We start from the raw sequence: 14,506 nt of genomic DNA on the forward strand, positions 1-14,506 counted from the left end.
ACTCCTCAGTGGAGCAAAAATCCACAAATGCTTTAGGTTGGACTAATCGCAGTGCTAATTAAGAGCAATGAGAAGCCCTTTCTCACCATTTATTTGTATTTACAGATTTCTAAGTGTCAGTTTGTACTGCTTAAAGTTTGGGGGGAGGGGGTGCAAATGGAGAGAATAGATATTTACTCTTCTTAATTTAAAACATATTTATTGATCATCAGCTGTTTGGGGATATAAAAGAGACTGTGGGATCTGTAGGATTAAAGGCCACTTGGTGTAACCCCCCAATTTCATGATCTAGAAATGTTACTAACCCCCCTCATGCCTCAGTCCTCCCTAGTGGTGGTGTGAGGATTAAATAGGATGAGGTGCTTAAAGCTCTTAGCCAATGTCTGCCCAGAAGTGATGCTTAGTCAGTGTTAGTCCTTGTTGTTGTGATGGTGATGATCGTATCAGTGGTGTGGCAGTGGTAGTGGATTCTCATTTTTATTATAATTATTACTAGCATTATGAAGTCCAAAGAGCTTAAGTGACTTAACCAAGTTCCTCTGGTGGTTATTGGCAGGGCTAGACTCTATAAACAGTCTCTCCGAGGCCCTGACCAGCACTTTTTCTATGCCCTGGGATGTCTGTCCTTACAGAGCTTAAATTGCAATCAATCTAGTTGGGTAGAAAATCTTATATATTAATAAGAGATAAAAAATGATGAAGGCTATGGTCAAGTACACATGGAAAAATCAGTTTCACAATATATCAAGCAGAAAGGAAGTGTTGTGGCTGGTCCAGTCCTTCCTTAGCATCCCCATGTTTGATTGGCAGTGGCCATAATCTCTATACCAAACCAGCAAGCAGTTAGTCATTAGCTTCCTGGGCAGATGCGTTTCCCTGATTTGCAAAAAGGACATAATACCATCATTAGCACATTTCATTATATACATCTTTGTGATACTTTATTAGCATAATATGATTATTTGCTTATTTATGCCCTTTCATTGTGTATAATTAGAGACTTGCCTTTTATACCTATTCACTATCCTGGAAGAGGTGACAGATACCAACTGTGAAAATTTTATTTTCATCCTGGACAGCATAGTTTAGGTCTCTGTTCCCTTTGGCCAGGACTCCCAAATCAACCTGTCAACTGATTTCCCCGCCTCCAGAGTTACAGTCACCCAGTGTTCAATCTGTGTGCTGTTGCTGTGCTCATATTCCTCACACAGGCATACTCAGTCGTGTCCAGCTCTTTGTGACCTCATGGACTGTAGTCCGTCAGGCTCCCCTGTCCATGGACTTTCCCAGGCAAGAATATTGGAGTGGGTTGCCATTTCTTTGTCCAAGAGATCTTCCCAATCCAAGAACTGAACCCACATTTCCTGCATCTCCTGCCTTGGCAGGCAGACTCCTTACCACTGAGCCACCTGGGAAGCCTGCGCTGGGCAACATTCCTCAGATTCGATAATTACTCTATCACTGCCATTCTCAGAAAATGTCATGGATCCCACAGATCACTCTCTTACCTCCTGCCGCCAAACTTACGTAACATGCTCCCTTTGGCCTAGGAAACTTTTCCTATCTTCTTCTGGGCCTCTTTAAACCCTCACTTGCCTTGAGAGCTCAGCTTAAGCACCCATTCTTCTGGGAGGCAGCCCTTTTTCTGATCCCACAAGCCAATAAGATCTATTACTCCTTTGAACCTCCCTAACACCTCACCTGCCTCTTGAGAAGCCTATATGCAGGTCAGGAAGCAACAGTTAGAACTGGACATGGAACAACAGACTGGTTCCAAATAGAAAAAGGAGTACGTCAAGGTTGTATATTGTCACCCTGCTTATTTAACTTATATACAGAGTACATCATGAGAAACGCTGGGCTGGAAGAAGCACAAGCTGGAATCAAGATTGCCAGGAGAAATATCAATCACCTCAGATATGCAGATGACACCACCCTTATGGCAGAAGGTGAAGAACAACTAAAAAGCCTCTTGATGAAAGTGAAAAAGGAGAGTGAAAAGTTGGCTTAAAGCTCAACATTCAGAAAACGAAGATCATGGCATCTGGTCCCATCACTTCATGGGAAATAGATGGGCAAACAGTGGAAACAGTGGCTGACTTTATTTTTTGGGGTTCCAAAATCACTGCAGATGGTGACTGCAGCCATGAAATTAAAAGACGCTTACTCCTTGGGAGGAAAGTTATTACAACCTAGATAGCGTATTGAAAAGCAGAGACATTACTTTGCCAACAAAGGTCCGTCTAGTCAAGGCTATGGTTTTTCCAGTAGTCATGTATGGGTGTGAGAATTGGACTGTGAAGAAGGTTGAGCACCGAAGAATTGATGCTTTTGAACTGTGATGTTGGAGAAGACTGTTGAGAGTCCCTTGGACTGCAAGGAGATCCAGCCAGTCCATTCTGAAGGAGATGAGTCCTGGGTGTTCTTTGGAAGGAATGATGCTAAAGCTAAAACTCCAGTACTTTGGCTACCTTATGAGAAGAGTTGACTCATTGGAAAAGACTCTGATGCTGGGAGGAATTGGGGGCAGGAGGAGAAGGGGGCAACAGAGGATGAGATGGCTGAATGGCATCACCGACTCAATGGTTGTGAATCTGAGTGAACTCCAGGAGTTGGTGATGGACAGGGAGGCCTGGCATACTGCAATTCATGGAGTCGCAAAGAGTTGGACACGACTGAGCAACTGAACTGAACACATTCTAGTCATTTCCCCTGTGAGATTTAACACATTTAGCCTTGCATTAGATACTCAGGTATAATTTTTTTATTATTCCTCTAGGTTATAAACCCTATGGGGGCAGATACAATATATACCCTTTTATCATTTCAAGTTTAAGACCAATATTGTACATGAAATTCAGGGTGGTATGGCAGGAAAAGCCCAGCTTTTGAGGTCAGACATCCTTGAATTTTAATCTTGGCTGTCTCTCTTCCTTGCCTTTCTGTGATCCAGGGCAAGTGATTTAACCTCACTCCAGGGCTTAGTTCGCCTCATCTAGAAAATGTACCTTTCCTGAAAATATTGTTTAAGATTTAAGTTAGGTATAATAAATAAAGTGCTTCTCAAAACATGAGCCCCCCAGGTACTCAGAAAAGCCTACCAAAAGGCCACCTTTTGAATTGTTAGTGACTTGGCAAGACATCCTGTTCTCCAGATTAGAGGCACTGAGAATACCCAGTGCATTGCACTGATATTTTGACCATGACCTCTACCCTCAGATATAAAAAAGCCTTTCTCTTTGGCTGTCACAGTTTCACTGAATCAGAATTTGGATCTGTGAGTTATTAGGGTTATGTAACCCAGGTGTGAAACCCAGTCTCATTTCAGAAATTTAGTGAGGTTTTACAACTCAAGACATATATAATCAGTTTGCCAAATCCTGATGTTATTCAGCAGAAATCAGTAGGTGCTAAGGGAGGTGTCGCATGCTGCCAGGACACCGAGTGTTGTTAGATTACAGCTACAGTGTACTAAGCAGCTCACAGGAAGGAAATACACAGGCAAGTTAAGGAACGTTTCTGTGGGCTTAATTATTTTTTTATTCTTTCTGAGAAGTGGGCATACCATATGCACATGTGCATTCTTCTTCCTTCACCTATTCTGGCTCCCTTGACATTTTAAAAATACAATCAAGGCAAAGTACATTTTCTAGAGTAGAGCATGATAGTGTGTATGCATTCTAAATCACCTCAGTCATGCCCAACTCTCTGTGACCCTACGGATTGTAGCCCACCAGGCTCCTCTGGCCATGGAATTCTCCAGGCAAGAGTACTGCAGTGGACTGACATTCCCTTCTCCAGGGGATCTTCCCAATTCAGGGATGGAATCCACATCTGTTATTTCTTCTGCATTGGCAATTGGGTTCTTTACCACTAGTGCCACCCGGGAAGCCCTAGGGCATGATAGATAAAAGTGTTAAATGTAAGAGCAACTGGATGTTCACCAGCAGATAGAGGGCCTCAGACTTCTCTCGTTAAGTCCCATCTTCTTTACATTTTGCTCTGTGTTTTCTTCCAAGAAGGTGTGGGGTCATCCAGTTTCCACAGTGCTCCATCCGGCTGAAGCCTCAACCTCATCTTGAAACTTGTGAAGAAAATCTAAATCTAGCCTTATCCTCTTTTTTAGTTAACAAGAGATGCCAATCTCTAAGCTCCATGAAGGCACAAACTGCAAGCACCTGTTAAGGGACTTCCCTGGCAGTCCAGTAGCTAAGACTTTGCACTCCCAAGGCAGGGGGCCTGGATTCGATCCCTGGTCAGGGAACTATATCCCATATGCCACACTAAGAGTGCAAATGCTGCAACTGAAAAAGATCCTGCATGCTGCAAGGAATGATGGAAAAACTCATGTGCCACAACCAAGACCCAGTGCAGCCAAATAAATTAACAAAACAAAACAAACACGTATTATATGCCAGGTTGCTAAGAGGGGTGACCCGCGCCCGCATAACAGCAATCCCCTCTGCACCCATGGCCAATTTAAGGCATAAAGTATTACGAAATCAAAGGGGCTGCTGCTACTACTGCTAAGTCACTTCAGTCGTGTCCGACTCTGTGCAACCCCCGGGACGGCAGCCCACCAGGCTCCCCCATCCCTGGGATTCTCCAGGCAAGAACACTGGAGTGGGTTGCCATTTCCTTCTCCAATGCATGAAAGTGAAAAGTGAAAGTGAAGTTGCTCAGTCGTGTCCGACTCTTACCAACCCCATGGACTGCAGCCCACCAGGCTCCTCCATCCATGGGATTTTCCAGGCAAAAATACTGGAGTGGGCTGCCATTGCCTTCTCTGAATCAAAGAGGAAGTTATGCAAATAAGTTTGATATGAAAAGCAAATTAGGGAATGACTGGCAAAATTATTCATTAGAACTCTGTTTCCACTCAATGTCAAGCCTAACCATTTGTTTGGGAAGTAAAGACCTTCCTTGATTAGAGCCTGTCATTGAGAGATATTTTTGAATTTCAGAAAGTCTATGTGAATTTCAGTATTTTCTATTCCTTAGCAGTGACTATTTTTATATAACGATAGTTGTGATTAAGGTTTAGCCATTGCCATTACCAAACAACTAAGTGTATATTTTAGAAATTGCTTTGCCCCTCATGCTGTTTCTTATTTCCATAGTTTATTATGGCTTCACAGTCTCCCCAGTTTCCCAAGCATCTGTCCTAGGAATTATCCTGTACTACTCCTTTTCCACCATTACCACACTCCAGAAGTCAATACATGTTTGCAATTTCAGCTCCTAAACAGCTGTCTCCAGGCTCCTCCTTTCTATCCCTTGGACCGTGCCCCCATCTTCTCTTATTTAAATGACTCGACTGCTCTCAGTCGATTGGTATTATTCTTCAGCTGGTTTTATTGATTATATTCTTCAGCTGCCCCCCCACCCCATACTTATCCTCCTGACAGGTGGCATGTCTAGCCTACAGGTCCAGATATGACAATAGCATTCCTGTACTTTGTTGGTTTTCCTTTGACTAACAATCAGTTACATGTGACTAATGCTTACTGACTGCCTCCTAGTGTAAGGGATTATATTAGATACTAGTAGCATAACCCCAGCAGTCCTGTTATAGTGGAGTATTATAAGAGCTTCATAGCTTATAAACGAGAACTGAATGAATTCAAATTCATATTCCTGAAAGAAATCTACCTACCCTTCATATTGTTATTGTTTTCCTTCAGTTGCTAAGTCATGTCCGACTCATTTGCAACCCCATGGCCCACCAGGCTCCTCTGTCCATGGAATTTCCCAGGCAAGACTACTGGAGTGGGTTGCCATTTCCTCTTCCAGGGGATCTTCCTGACCCAAGGATGGAACCCATATCTCTTGCATTGGCAAGCTAGTTCTTTACCACCTGACCTTAAATCTCCCCTCTTTCCCCATGTATTATTAATATATACCACATTATACCAAGTTATCATAATCCAATACACGTTTTATGTTCTCTTACCTGTATAAGTGTTATTCTCTCTACCTAGAATGCTCCATTCCTCTAATGGATAAATCCTGCTTGTTCTTTTAACATTCTTCCCAGGCCTTACATTTGATGAGGCCCTTTTACTCCCTTGAACCTCTTATCCCTCGGCTGAGTTAGATACCCACTTCTATGCAGCCATATCTACTTAAGAATAACTCTGGAAAATCCCACGGATGGAGGAGCCTGGTGGGCTGCAGTCCATGGGGTCGGTAAGAGTTGGACATGACTGAGAGACTTCACTTTCACTTTTCACTTTCATGCATTGGAGAAGGAAATGGCGGCCCACTCCAGTGTTCTTGCCTGGAGAATCCCAGGGACGGGGGAGCCTGGTGGGCTGCCGTCTGTGGGGTCACACAGAGTCGGACATGACTGAACCAACTTAACAGCTAGCAAAGGACTTATCAGATTGTATTGAAATTAATCTGTCAGCCTAACTCTCTAGAGCTGTTTCAGGGTAGGGACCATGTCATTCATTTAAGTATCTTCCTTACCCAGCATAATTCTTGGCAGTAGCAGACTCTCAGTAATCATTGGTTGAAAGAGTGAAAGTCCTTGGTTCATGATTTTCCTAATTATCCTTTCTTCTTATGGATATGAGCCTCTATTTAATTTATTTATATATCCACTTCTATGGGCTTTAAAACTCTCAAACTAATGCCTTGATACAAAAAAAAAAAATGCATCTATTGCTCCCGCCTTGTATAATTTTCCAAAAGAACAGATTCCTTGCATGTATATAATCACACCACTAATTTTACACAGAATTGTCTTTTAAGATTGATAGATGTTATTTATTCATTTAAAAATATTTATTAAACTACTCCTGTAAACAAGATATCTACAGGCTCCAGGACATACAAAATGTGCAGAGAATCACATCTCACACAGGGGTCAGCCCTGAAAATCATGTGCAGTCAGTTATTTTTAACAGTCCCTTGAATCAGAGGTCGACAGATTTTCCTATAGAAGTATTTTCAGCATAGTGAACCATACGGGCTCTGTCACAGCTACTCTGCTCTTGCAGCATGGAAGCAGAGATGATATGTGAATGAAGCTGTGCGGGTGTTCCAGCACAACTTTATCTACAAAAATTGTGGCTCAGGGACCATAGTTTGAGGACCTTGCCTCAAACTGGAAGGTGGGACAGACAGTAAAGATGTATGCAGGGTGCTGAGGGGATTGGGAGTAAGGGGAAATCACACCTTCTCATCACATGAAATTGGGATTAGGTGACCTGCAAAAGATGAATTTGCAGTTCAGAACTAACTCCAGAATACAGATGTGTGTAAGCTATCACGATCAAACAAAGCTAGAAAAACCCAGGGAATGCTGGTCGTTCAAGAAAAGTAGCAGACCAAAATGTGAAGGTATTTTTGTTAGAAGCATCCAGGAACATGACAACCTTAGTGACAATTTACCATTACAAAAAAAGAGGAAAGATGAAAGGTATGTTATAGAAAATATATGTCCTTCTGATGCAGAGGATTTTTATTGTCAGAATTCTTTTAAGGTCTGAGTTCATTACTGATAAATTTGGATAAGCTAACCATATAAATTCAAATATAAAATGTGTTAAATGTAACCCTGAAATATGCTCTCATTGATCTTTTATTCACAGACCTTACCTGATATTTCTTTCTTTTTTTTTTTTTAATTCTAGCACCAATAGCTGCAGGAACTGGCCCCAATTTTTCTCTCTCAGATTTAGAAAGTTCTTCATACTACAGCATGAGTCCAGGAGCAATGAGGAGGTCTTTACCCAGCACATCCTCTACCAGGTAATTTTATTGTTGGCTCTTAAAGAGGTCAAACTTCATAGTTTACACACCTTGATTTTTAACTCTGGGCCTACTAGACACTTAGCAGTGTGCCTCTGGTAATAGATGGTAGAAGTGAGTTCAGCCCTAATGGATTTCCAGTGTCACCGAGGGGAGAGAGCGCATGCACAGGCGGCATGCCTCTGTGTGCGTGTGGGGAGGGGGAGGCTTCCCAGGTATCTCAGTGACGAAGAATCCACCTGCCCATTCAGGAAATGTGGTTTCCATCCCCGAGTCAGGAAAATTCCCTGGAGAAGGCAATGTCAACCCACTCCAATATTCTTGCCTGGGAATTCCCATGGACAGAGGAGCCTGTGGGCTGCAGCCCATGGGGTTGCAAATGAGTCGGACATGACTTAGTAACTAAACAACAACATAAACTCACACACACACACACATATATACACACACATATGCGTATGTATATATACACACACATACACGTATATACATGCAGACTCACACATACACATCAGTCAGTCAGTTCTGTGGCATGGGCTGAAAATAGTTAAAGACAGCTTTATCCAAAATGAGCGAGTTGTGTTCTGCTGTAAACTGTAAGCATTAGTTGGAGTTAGTGAGATGGAAAGTCATGGAATGGTGTTCTGGGTGGGGTGAAGACATGAGCAAAGACATAGAGGCAGGATGGAGTATGAAAATGGCATGTTCTCAGAAAATTCAGGACAAGGCTTGACTAGGGGAAAGTGTTTTGGCTAGTTTGGCAGAAAGTTGGCCCTGGTGACGACAGTCCCAGTCTCCATGCCCGCAGCAAACGTTACCGCTCAGTTTCAGCTCTTTTCCTGCTTCTGCGCCCTGAAAGTTCTCAAAATGCAGTCTATTGAAGCTGCTCTGAGAGATGTGACTATGTGATATCCTAGTGTGAAGATGTAAAAGCAGATGCAGCCCGAGAGCATCGTGGGGCCAGATCGCAAGCACTGTTGCACCGGGAGACCTTTAAAAGAGTGAAGCCGAAAGAACACAACCAGATAACGATTCCAGGGTGCTTGATCCCCTCGGGTCACGAAGCCAAAATCAGAATGAAGCATTTTGCAAGATCCTGTTGTCTCCAGATAACCTGTACCAGAGGGAAAGGGATTAGGCATTAAACCCACAGTATTCTTTTACAAATTGGCTTTAGCACTGGACTGTGACAACAAAGAAAAGAATGGTGCAGAACGATCTTTAATGTTTGTGTACTTTGCAGAAAAACATTTGACAAAGGTATATTCCTCCTAAAGCAAGCGTTTGAGGATTTAAAACAATGTCCAGATGATAGAAATTTTCCCTGGTAGAGACTCATTCTTACCTTGACTTTATGTATTTTAACCATCGTTACTTAAATAAATCATCAGCTTAGTCATTACCAATGAGTTGAAGACGGTTAAAGAAACTGTATTTTCCCAGATATAACCACCAAGTCCTACCATCATCTTTCACATTATTTAAATATCCCCCCTAGTTCACTGGGGTATAAAAAAGTCGTCTCCAGTGCCACTCCCCCCCTACAAAAAAAAAAACCATTTATAACAAAAGAACGAGATTTTGAACATATTCGGGTATTAATACATTCTGAGGATTTTGAATGTTTGCTGATGGAAGGGACATTGTGTGTAACTGCACTTAGTCAACATAAAAAAGCTTTGCAAATACTTGTGGTTAGTGATTAATTTAAAAGTCGATTGACTGTTTGTTTTTCATATGTGCACTGTGCAGGTACCATGGACGGCCCAGCTTCTCCAGCTGTTTTTTGCCTTTTGTTTCAACTTTCTGTGTGGAAGCCTGGTTATTAACGTACTTTAAAAAGCTAGTGGTTGTTCCCATATTCTGCAAATAACTAACCCTGATAAAGCAGTAATTATACACAGCATCAGTAGTTAATAACTTGGTAATATGTTTGTTTTGCTCTCATTAGCCTCTCCTAAGATGATTCTTTTAAAATTATTCTTTAAATATATAGACTCAGCAGAATTATCTGTGTGCAGTTGAGGAACTGTGCCCAGAAGAATACCCCAGATTTCCATATAGAAAAGTTCATCAACCAGTCGGTCTTCGTTTATGCTATGCCAATATTAATCGGTCACCTGCTCTGTGGCAGTCACTGTATTAGGTGCTTTACATACCTGATAGGAGTTAATCTTTACAGGAATTTTACAGTACAGACAGTGTTGCATGTAACAATGGGTCAGCTCACAACTTAGAGAAGTTAAGTAACTTGCCCAAGGTCACAGATCAAGTAAGTGGTGGAGTCTACATTCAAACTTGGAGCTGCTGAACTTTCAAACCATACTGTTTTGACACTGAATCCTCTTAGGAATGGGGCTCACTCTTTCAGGAAGTAATAGAATAGGAAGCCCCCAGAAAGGATTATCTGGCATCTCTACTTTTCATGGACTGTTAGCATTTGCTATTTTGAATTATTATTATCATCTTGAAGGTAGGTACAGTTCCTGCTTCCCCTTCTGGATTGCAAATCCCTTAGAGCAATGGTCCCCAACCTTTTTGGCACCAGGGACCAGTTTCATGGAAGACAGTTTTTCCACTGATTGGGGTGGGGGGAGTGGTTGGGAGATTCAAGCACATGACATTTATTGTGCACTTTATTTCTCATCTAATGCTGCTGCTGATCTGACAGGGGGTACTGGTCCATGACATGGAGGTTGGGGACCCCTGCTGAACTCTTCCAGTTAAGCTGCAAAGACGTATTAAGTCCCAAAGATATGAGATTCATAAGGCACTATGGATGTAAAGTCAAGTAACAGGAGCTTTGCAGTCTCATGATATAGACTGACAAGTGAATGAATATTTTTAGTTCAGAGAATTTGGAACACTCAGGAAAGAGGCATTTTGCTGTTCTTTAGGGACAAGATAAAGCATCTAGGCTTTGCACATAGTACAAATTAAGCAAATATTTGAAACGAACATAATAGTCTTCCCTTAATTTCTAGATAGTATTGCTAAAGACAGAACAAATTCCACACCCAAGAAGAGATGGTGTGTCATTGCTTAAAAGAGTATTTATCCTCCTTCTTATGTAGAGACCTTACTGGTCCTTTCCTGTGTCTCTCAAGTGTTTCTGGGAGGATAGAATTTATGTTAGATAGTCAAGAGCAAGAAGCCAGAATTAATAACTGGGGGTTCCCTGGCCGTCCAGTGGTTAGAACTTCGAGCTTCCACTGCAGAGGGCATGGGTTCCATCCCTGGTTGGGGAACTAAGATACTGTATGCCGTGCAGCATGGCCAAAATAAAAAAAAAAAAAAAGGAACAAAAATAATGACTGATTCATATCTAAATTTAAAAAAATAAAAAAGATTGATAGGCATTAACTATATTCCTTCCAGTAAATATGTTCAAAATCATAGAAGGGGTAATATAAAAATTGGGATGCAATATACTTTTCTTATCCCAAAGAACTTCATCAAGATAAACCAGCTGTCAGGTTTGTGAAGTCAGTAAACTTTGTCCTGGAAGCCCTTCACTTATCGCTCCTGGCACTTCTAATTTTCTTCCCTCCTGGATCTTGTTCTCTCCTCTAGCCTGTATCTCCACCTTCCCAACATTTATCCTATGTCAACCCCTGGCAGTCCTTGCTTTCAAACTGAGGGGTCAGCTAATATCTACAGACTCTCTCACCTTTAGGATTTAATAACCACGTGAGTAGGGCTTCCTTAGTGGCTCAGATGATAAAGAATCTGCCTGCAATACAGGAGTCCCAGATTTGATCCCTAAGTCAGGAAGATCCCCTGGAGAAGGAAATGACTACTGACCCAATCTGGTATTCTTGCCTAGAGAATTCCATGGACAGAGGAGCATGGCAAGGTACAGTCCATGGGGTCGCAAAGAGTCTAATACAATTGAGTAACTAACTGTTAATGCATGAGTATTTGCATTTTATTCTAGAGGACACCAAGGAAATCAAAAGCATTAGAAACTCAGAAAGATATTGGTACTTGGAGAAGGACAGGTAATGAAGTTGGCCTTTTGGGTGGGATCTCATTGAATCATGACACTTGGGCAAATCCTTGTCACAAGCACTCATGTGACTGTTTCTAAATCTGTAGCCCAATTCAGCAGTGTTTGAGCATCTGTTATTAGTCAGATACTGTGATAGGCACTAGAGCTTAAAAAAAAATCCTGATAATCTCCTTCTTCACAGATCTCAAGCTCCTGTTAGAGAATGTAGGTCTTGCCTTTTATTTGCCAGGGAACATAAGAAAATATTTATTCTGTTTCCAATTTGTATTCTTTCAACTTCTAACTAAAATTATTTCAAGTGGCTTTCAATTTAAAAACCACAACAGATAATATTAAATACAGAGAGGGCAGAAACCATGTGGAAAGGTAGGAGAGACTCTTATATCAAGAACCTGAACCCAGAGTTATTCCTTATATTTAGCCCTTGGATGCCTGGTTTCCAAGGCAAGAAGGGAAGCACTAGGTTATGTAATGTACCTCTTCTAATAAAAGGAAACTAGAATTTCTTTTAAAGATATGACATTTTTTCTGGTTTTATGTATTAGGAATTTTTTGTGTATGTCCTTTTACAAAGTACTTCTATTAGATACAGTTTTACATAAAATACAGAAAAATTCTTTGAGTGGCTCTTTTTCATTAAATTTCAAGGAAAGCCAGGCAAAGGACATTAAGTAAATCGTTAGAGGTTTTTCCTTTGGATACTCAGCTAGCATGCCACAGGTTTGTTGCTGTTCTGCAATCTAGCTTTCATGAGAATAGAGCTTAAAGGCTAAGATTCCTGGAATGGCAACTTCAGTAACTAGAATTTCATGCCTGAAACTGGGCCTTCCTCAGTTTTTTACTTGGATGGCTGCAGTGGCCTCTTAACTGTCTCCCCAGGGAAGGTTCTGTCTCCTTTTCCCTTAGCTCTTCGAAAGCCGTCATCTCTGCAACTACCAGAATGACCTTTCTGACAGATGACTCTGACATCACTTCCTGCTTAGATCTATTCAGGGAGCCTCTGTTGCTTGTAAGATAAAGTCCAGACGTACAATAGCTTCTGTCACCTTCACCCCATCCTTCTCTGTACCCCCCCTGCCACTTTAACCATAGTGAACGCCTGTCAGCTCTCTGCGAGTGTCGCACACTGCTTGTGGTGGTGTTTCTGCTTGACGTGCACCTGCCTCCTGGAGTGATGTTGGGAATAGCTAATAACCTGGGTGACGGGAGCATACCAGTTAGGACAGAGCTGCCCTGCCGCAGTGCCAAGTCCTGGAATGCCTCTAATGTGCCATACCTTAACCCTTTAGGTTTGGGATCATGAAGCTGTCCTGGGGTGATGGGGTGACAAAGATGGGGTGACAAAGTTGGGACAAACATGAGGTGCTTGAGAGTGGGACTTTGCCAGTTGATAAAGAAGTATTTCAGTCTCTTAGAATCCAGAATGGCTGCCTCAGGAGTGCATCACCTGAGTAATAGCCTGTTCCTGCCCTGTTCTTCTTTCTGCTCCGTCTCCTTACCCCCTCTCTTCCAGACAGTTCAGGAACCATCTCCTCTGGGCATCATTTTCCGACCTTCTCTGTGTATCATTGCTTTCTTCCTCCATCAAGGAACACACTATAACCTCTGTGTGGTTCCACTATCATACCTGTGTTTCTCTTTGCACAATTTTGTTTTCCTCTTGTTCTTCATGCATGAGATTGTAAACCCCATGAAGACAGGTGTTATATCTGATTCATTTCAGTATTCTAGCCTTTAGCACAGTACGTGGCATGTGGGAGATGTACAATAAATGTTTGATAAACGAATATATATTAAAAATTCTGTACCTGACATATGAGGAAGAGATTACCCAGCTAGTACTCATACCAGGTATGAAATCTGCTCATTCTGGTATGTTAGGTACATAATCAATTAATACAATTAGAACAACATTAGCAACATGTAGCATTTCACTACCTTTTAACTCTTGTAACCTCAAATTGGGAGAAAAAGACCTCAGTTCTTTAACTGGAAGAAACAGAATATATTCTGGAAATTTCCCAACCATACTTCTCCAAAGCTGAAATATCCCCACTTGATGGCATAGAACTTCATTCTTGGTAATTTCCTTGTAGAGAAGTGGCATGCAAGTCGCTGGGTCGCTCTTTTTTCCATGTCCCTTATTCTCACAAGCAGAATAAGTAGAATCCTACTTTTGTCTCATTTGTTCACTGCTTTATCCCTAGAGCCTGGACAGTGACAGCAGCCCAGGTCCCAATCTAGGCGCTAGAGGGAAAACAGTGAATGAATGAGGCAGAAGTGGAAGGAAGGTATTGTCACTGCGCAATAAATATTTTTTAAATGAAGGGCTCTAAGTAGAAGGTGAGAAAATACAGCAAAAAAACCCAAAAGGCAATTCAGGCTTTTCTTCAAGGGTTGTGTGCCCCGATTTTTCTCCTTCCTGGGGTGCTGGAGGGGTTGAGTAGATGTCTAGGATCGTTGCTGATGGCAACGCCCCAGCCAAAGCTCTGGGGGAAACACACGTGGGCTTACTACCCAGTCTTCCAGGTGGAGACAGGAGATGGAGCCAGCCAGCAGTTCCTCAAAGGAAAAAGGAATCGGATGTGGCGGCAGCAGCAACTCAAGTGACAATAAAAACCAAACCCAGACACTTGGAACAACATAGACCCAAGAGTTTGTTCTCCATCCAGTGACTCACTAAACTGAACAGGAGCCCAAAGAAGCCCACGAAACTACACTGAGTTACCCAATTGC

General features: G+C 42.0%; 1 protein-coding gene across 15 annotated transcripts in view; it reads left to right on the forward strand.

Annotated features, from left to right (window-relative positions):
- NFIA (nuclear factor I A) overlaps positions 1-14,506 on the forward strand; it is a 402,938-nt gene that overhangs the window by 272,498 nt on the left and 115,934 nt on the right. For all 15 annotated transcript variants that reach the window (XM_012160811.5, XM_060410138.1, XM_060410133.1 and 12 more), the window contains one exon: positions 7,641-7,758. In XM_012160811.5, coding sequence (XP_012016201.1) covers positions 7,641-7,758 — 118 coding nt within the window. The remainder of the gene's footprint in view (positions 1-7,640; positions 7,759-14,506) is intronic.

The sequence above is a fragment of the Ovis aries genome, chromosome 1 (assembly GCF_016772045.2).
Source record: "Ovis aries strain OAR_USU_Benz2616 breed Rambouillet chromosome 1, ARS-UI_Ramb_v3.0, whole genome shotgun sequence".
NCBI lineage: Eukaryota > Metazoa > Chordata > Mammalia > Artiodactyla > Bovidae > Ovis > Ovis aries.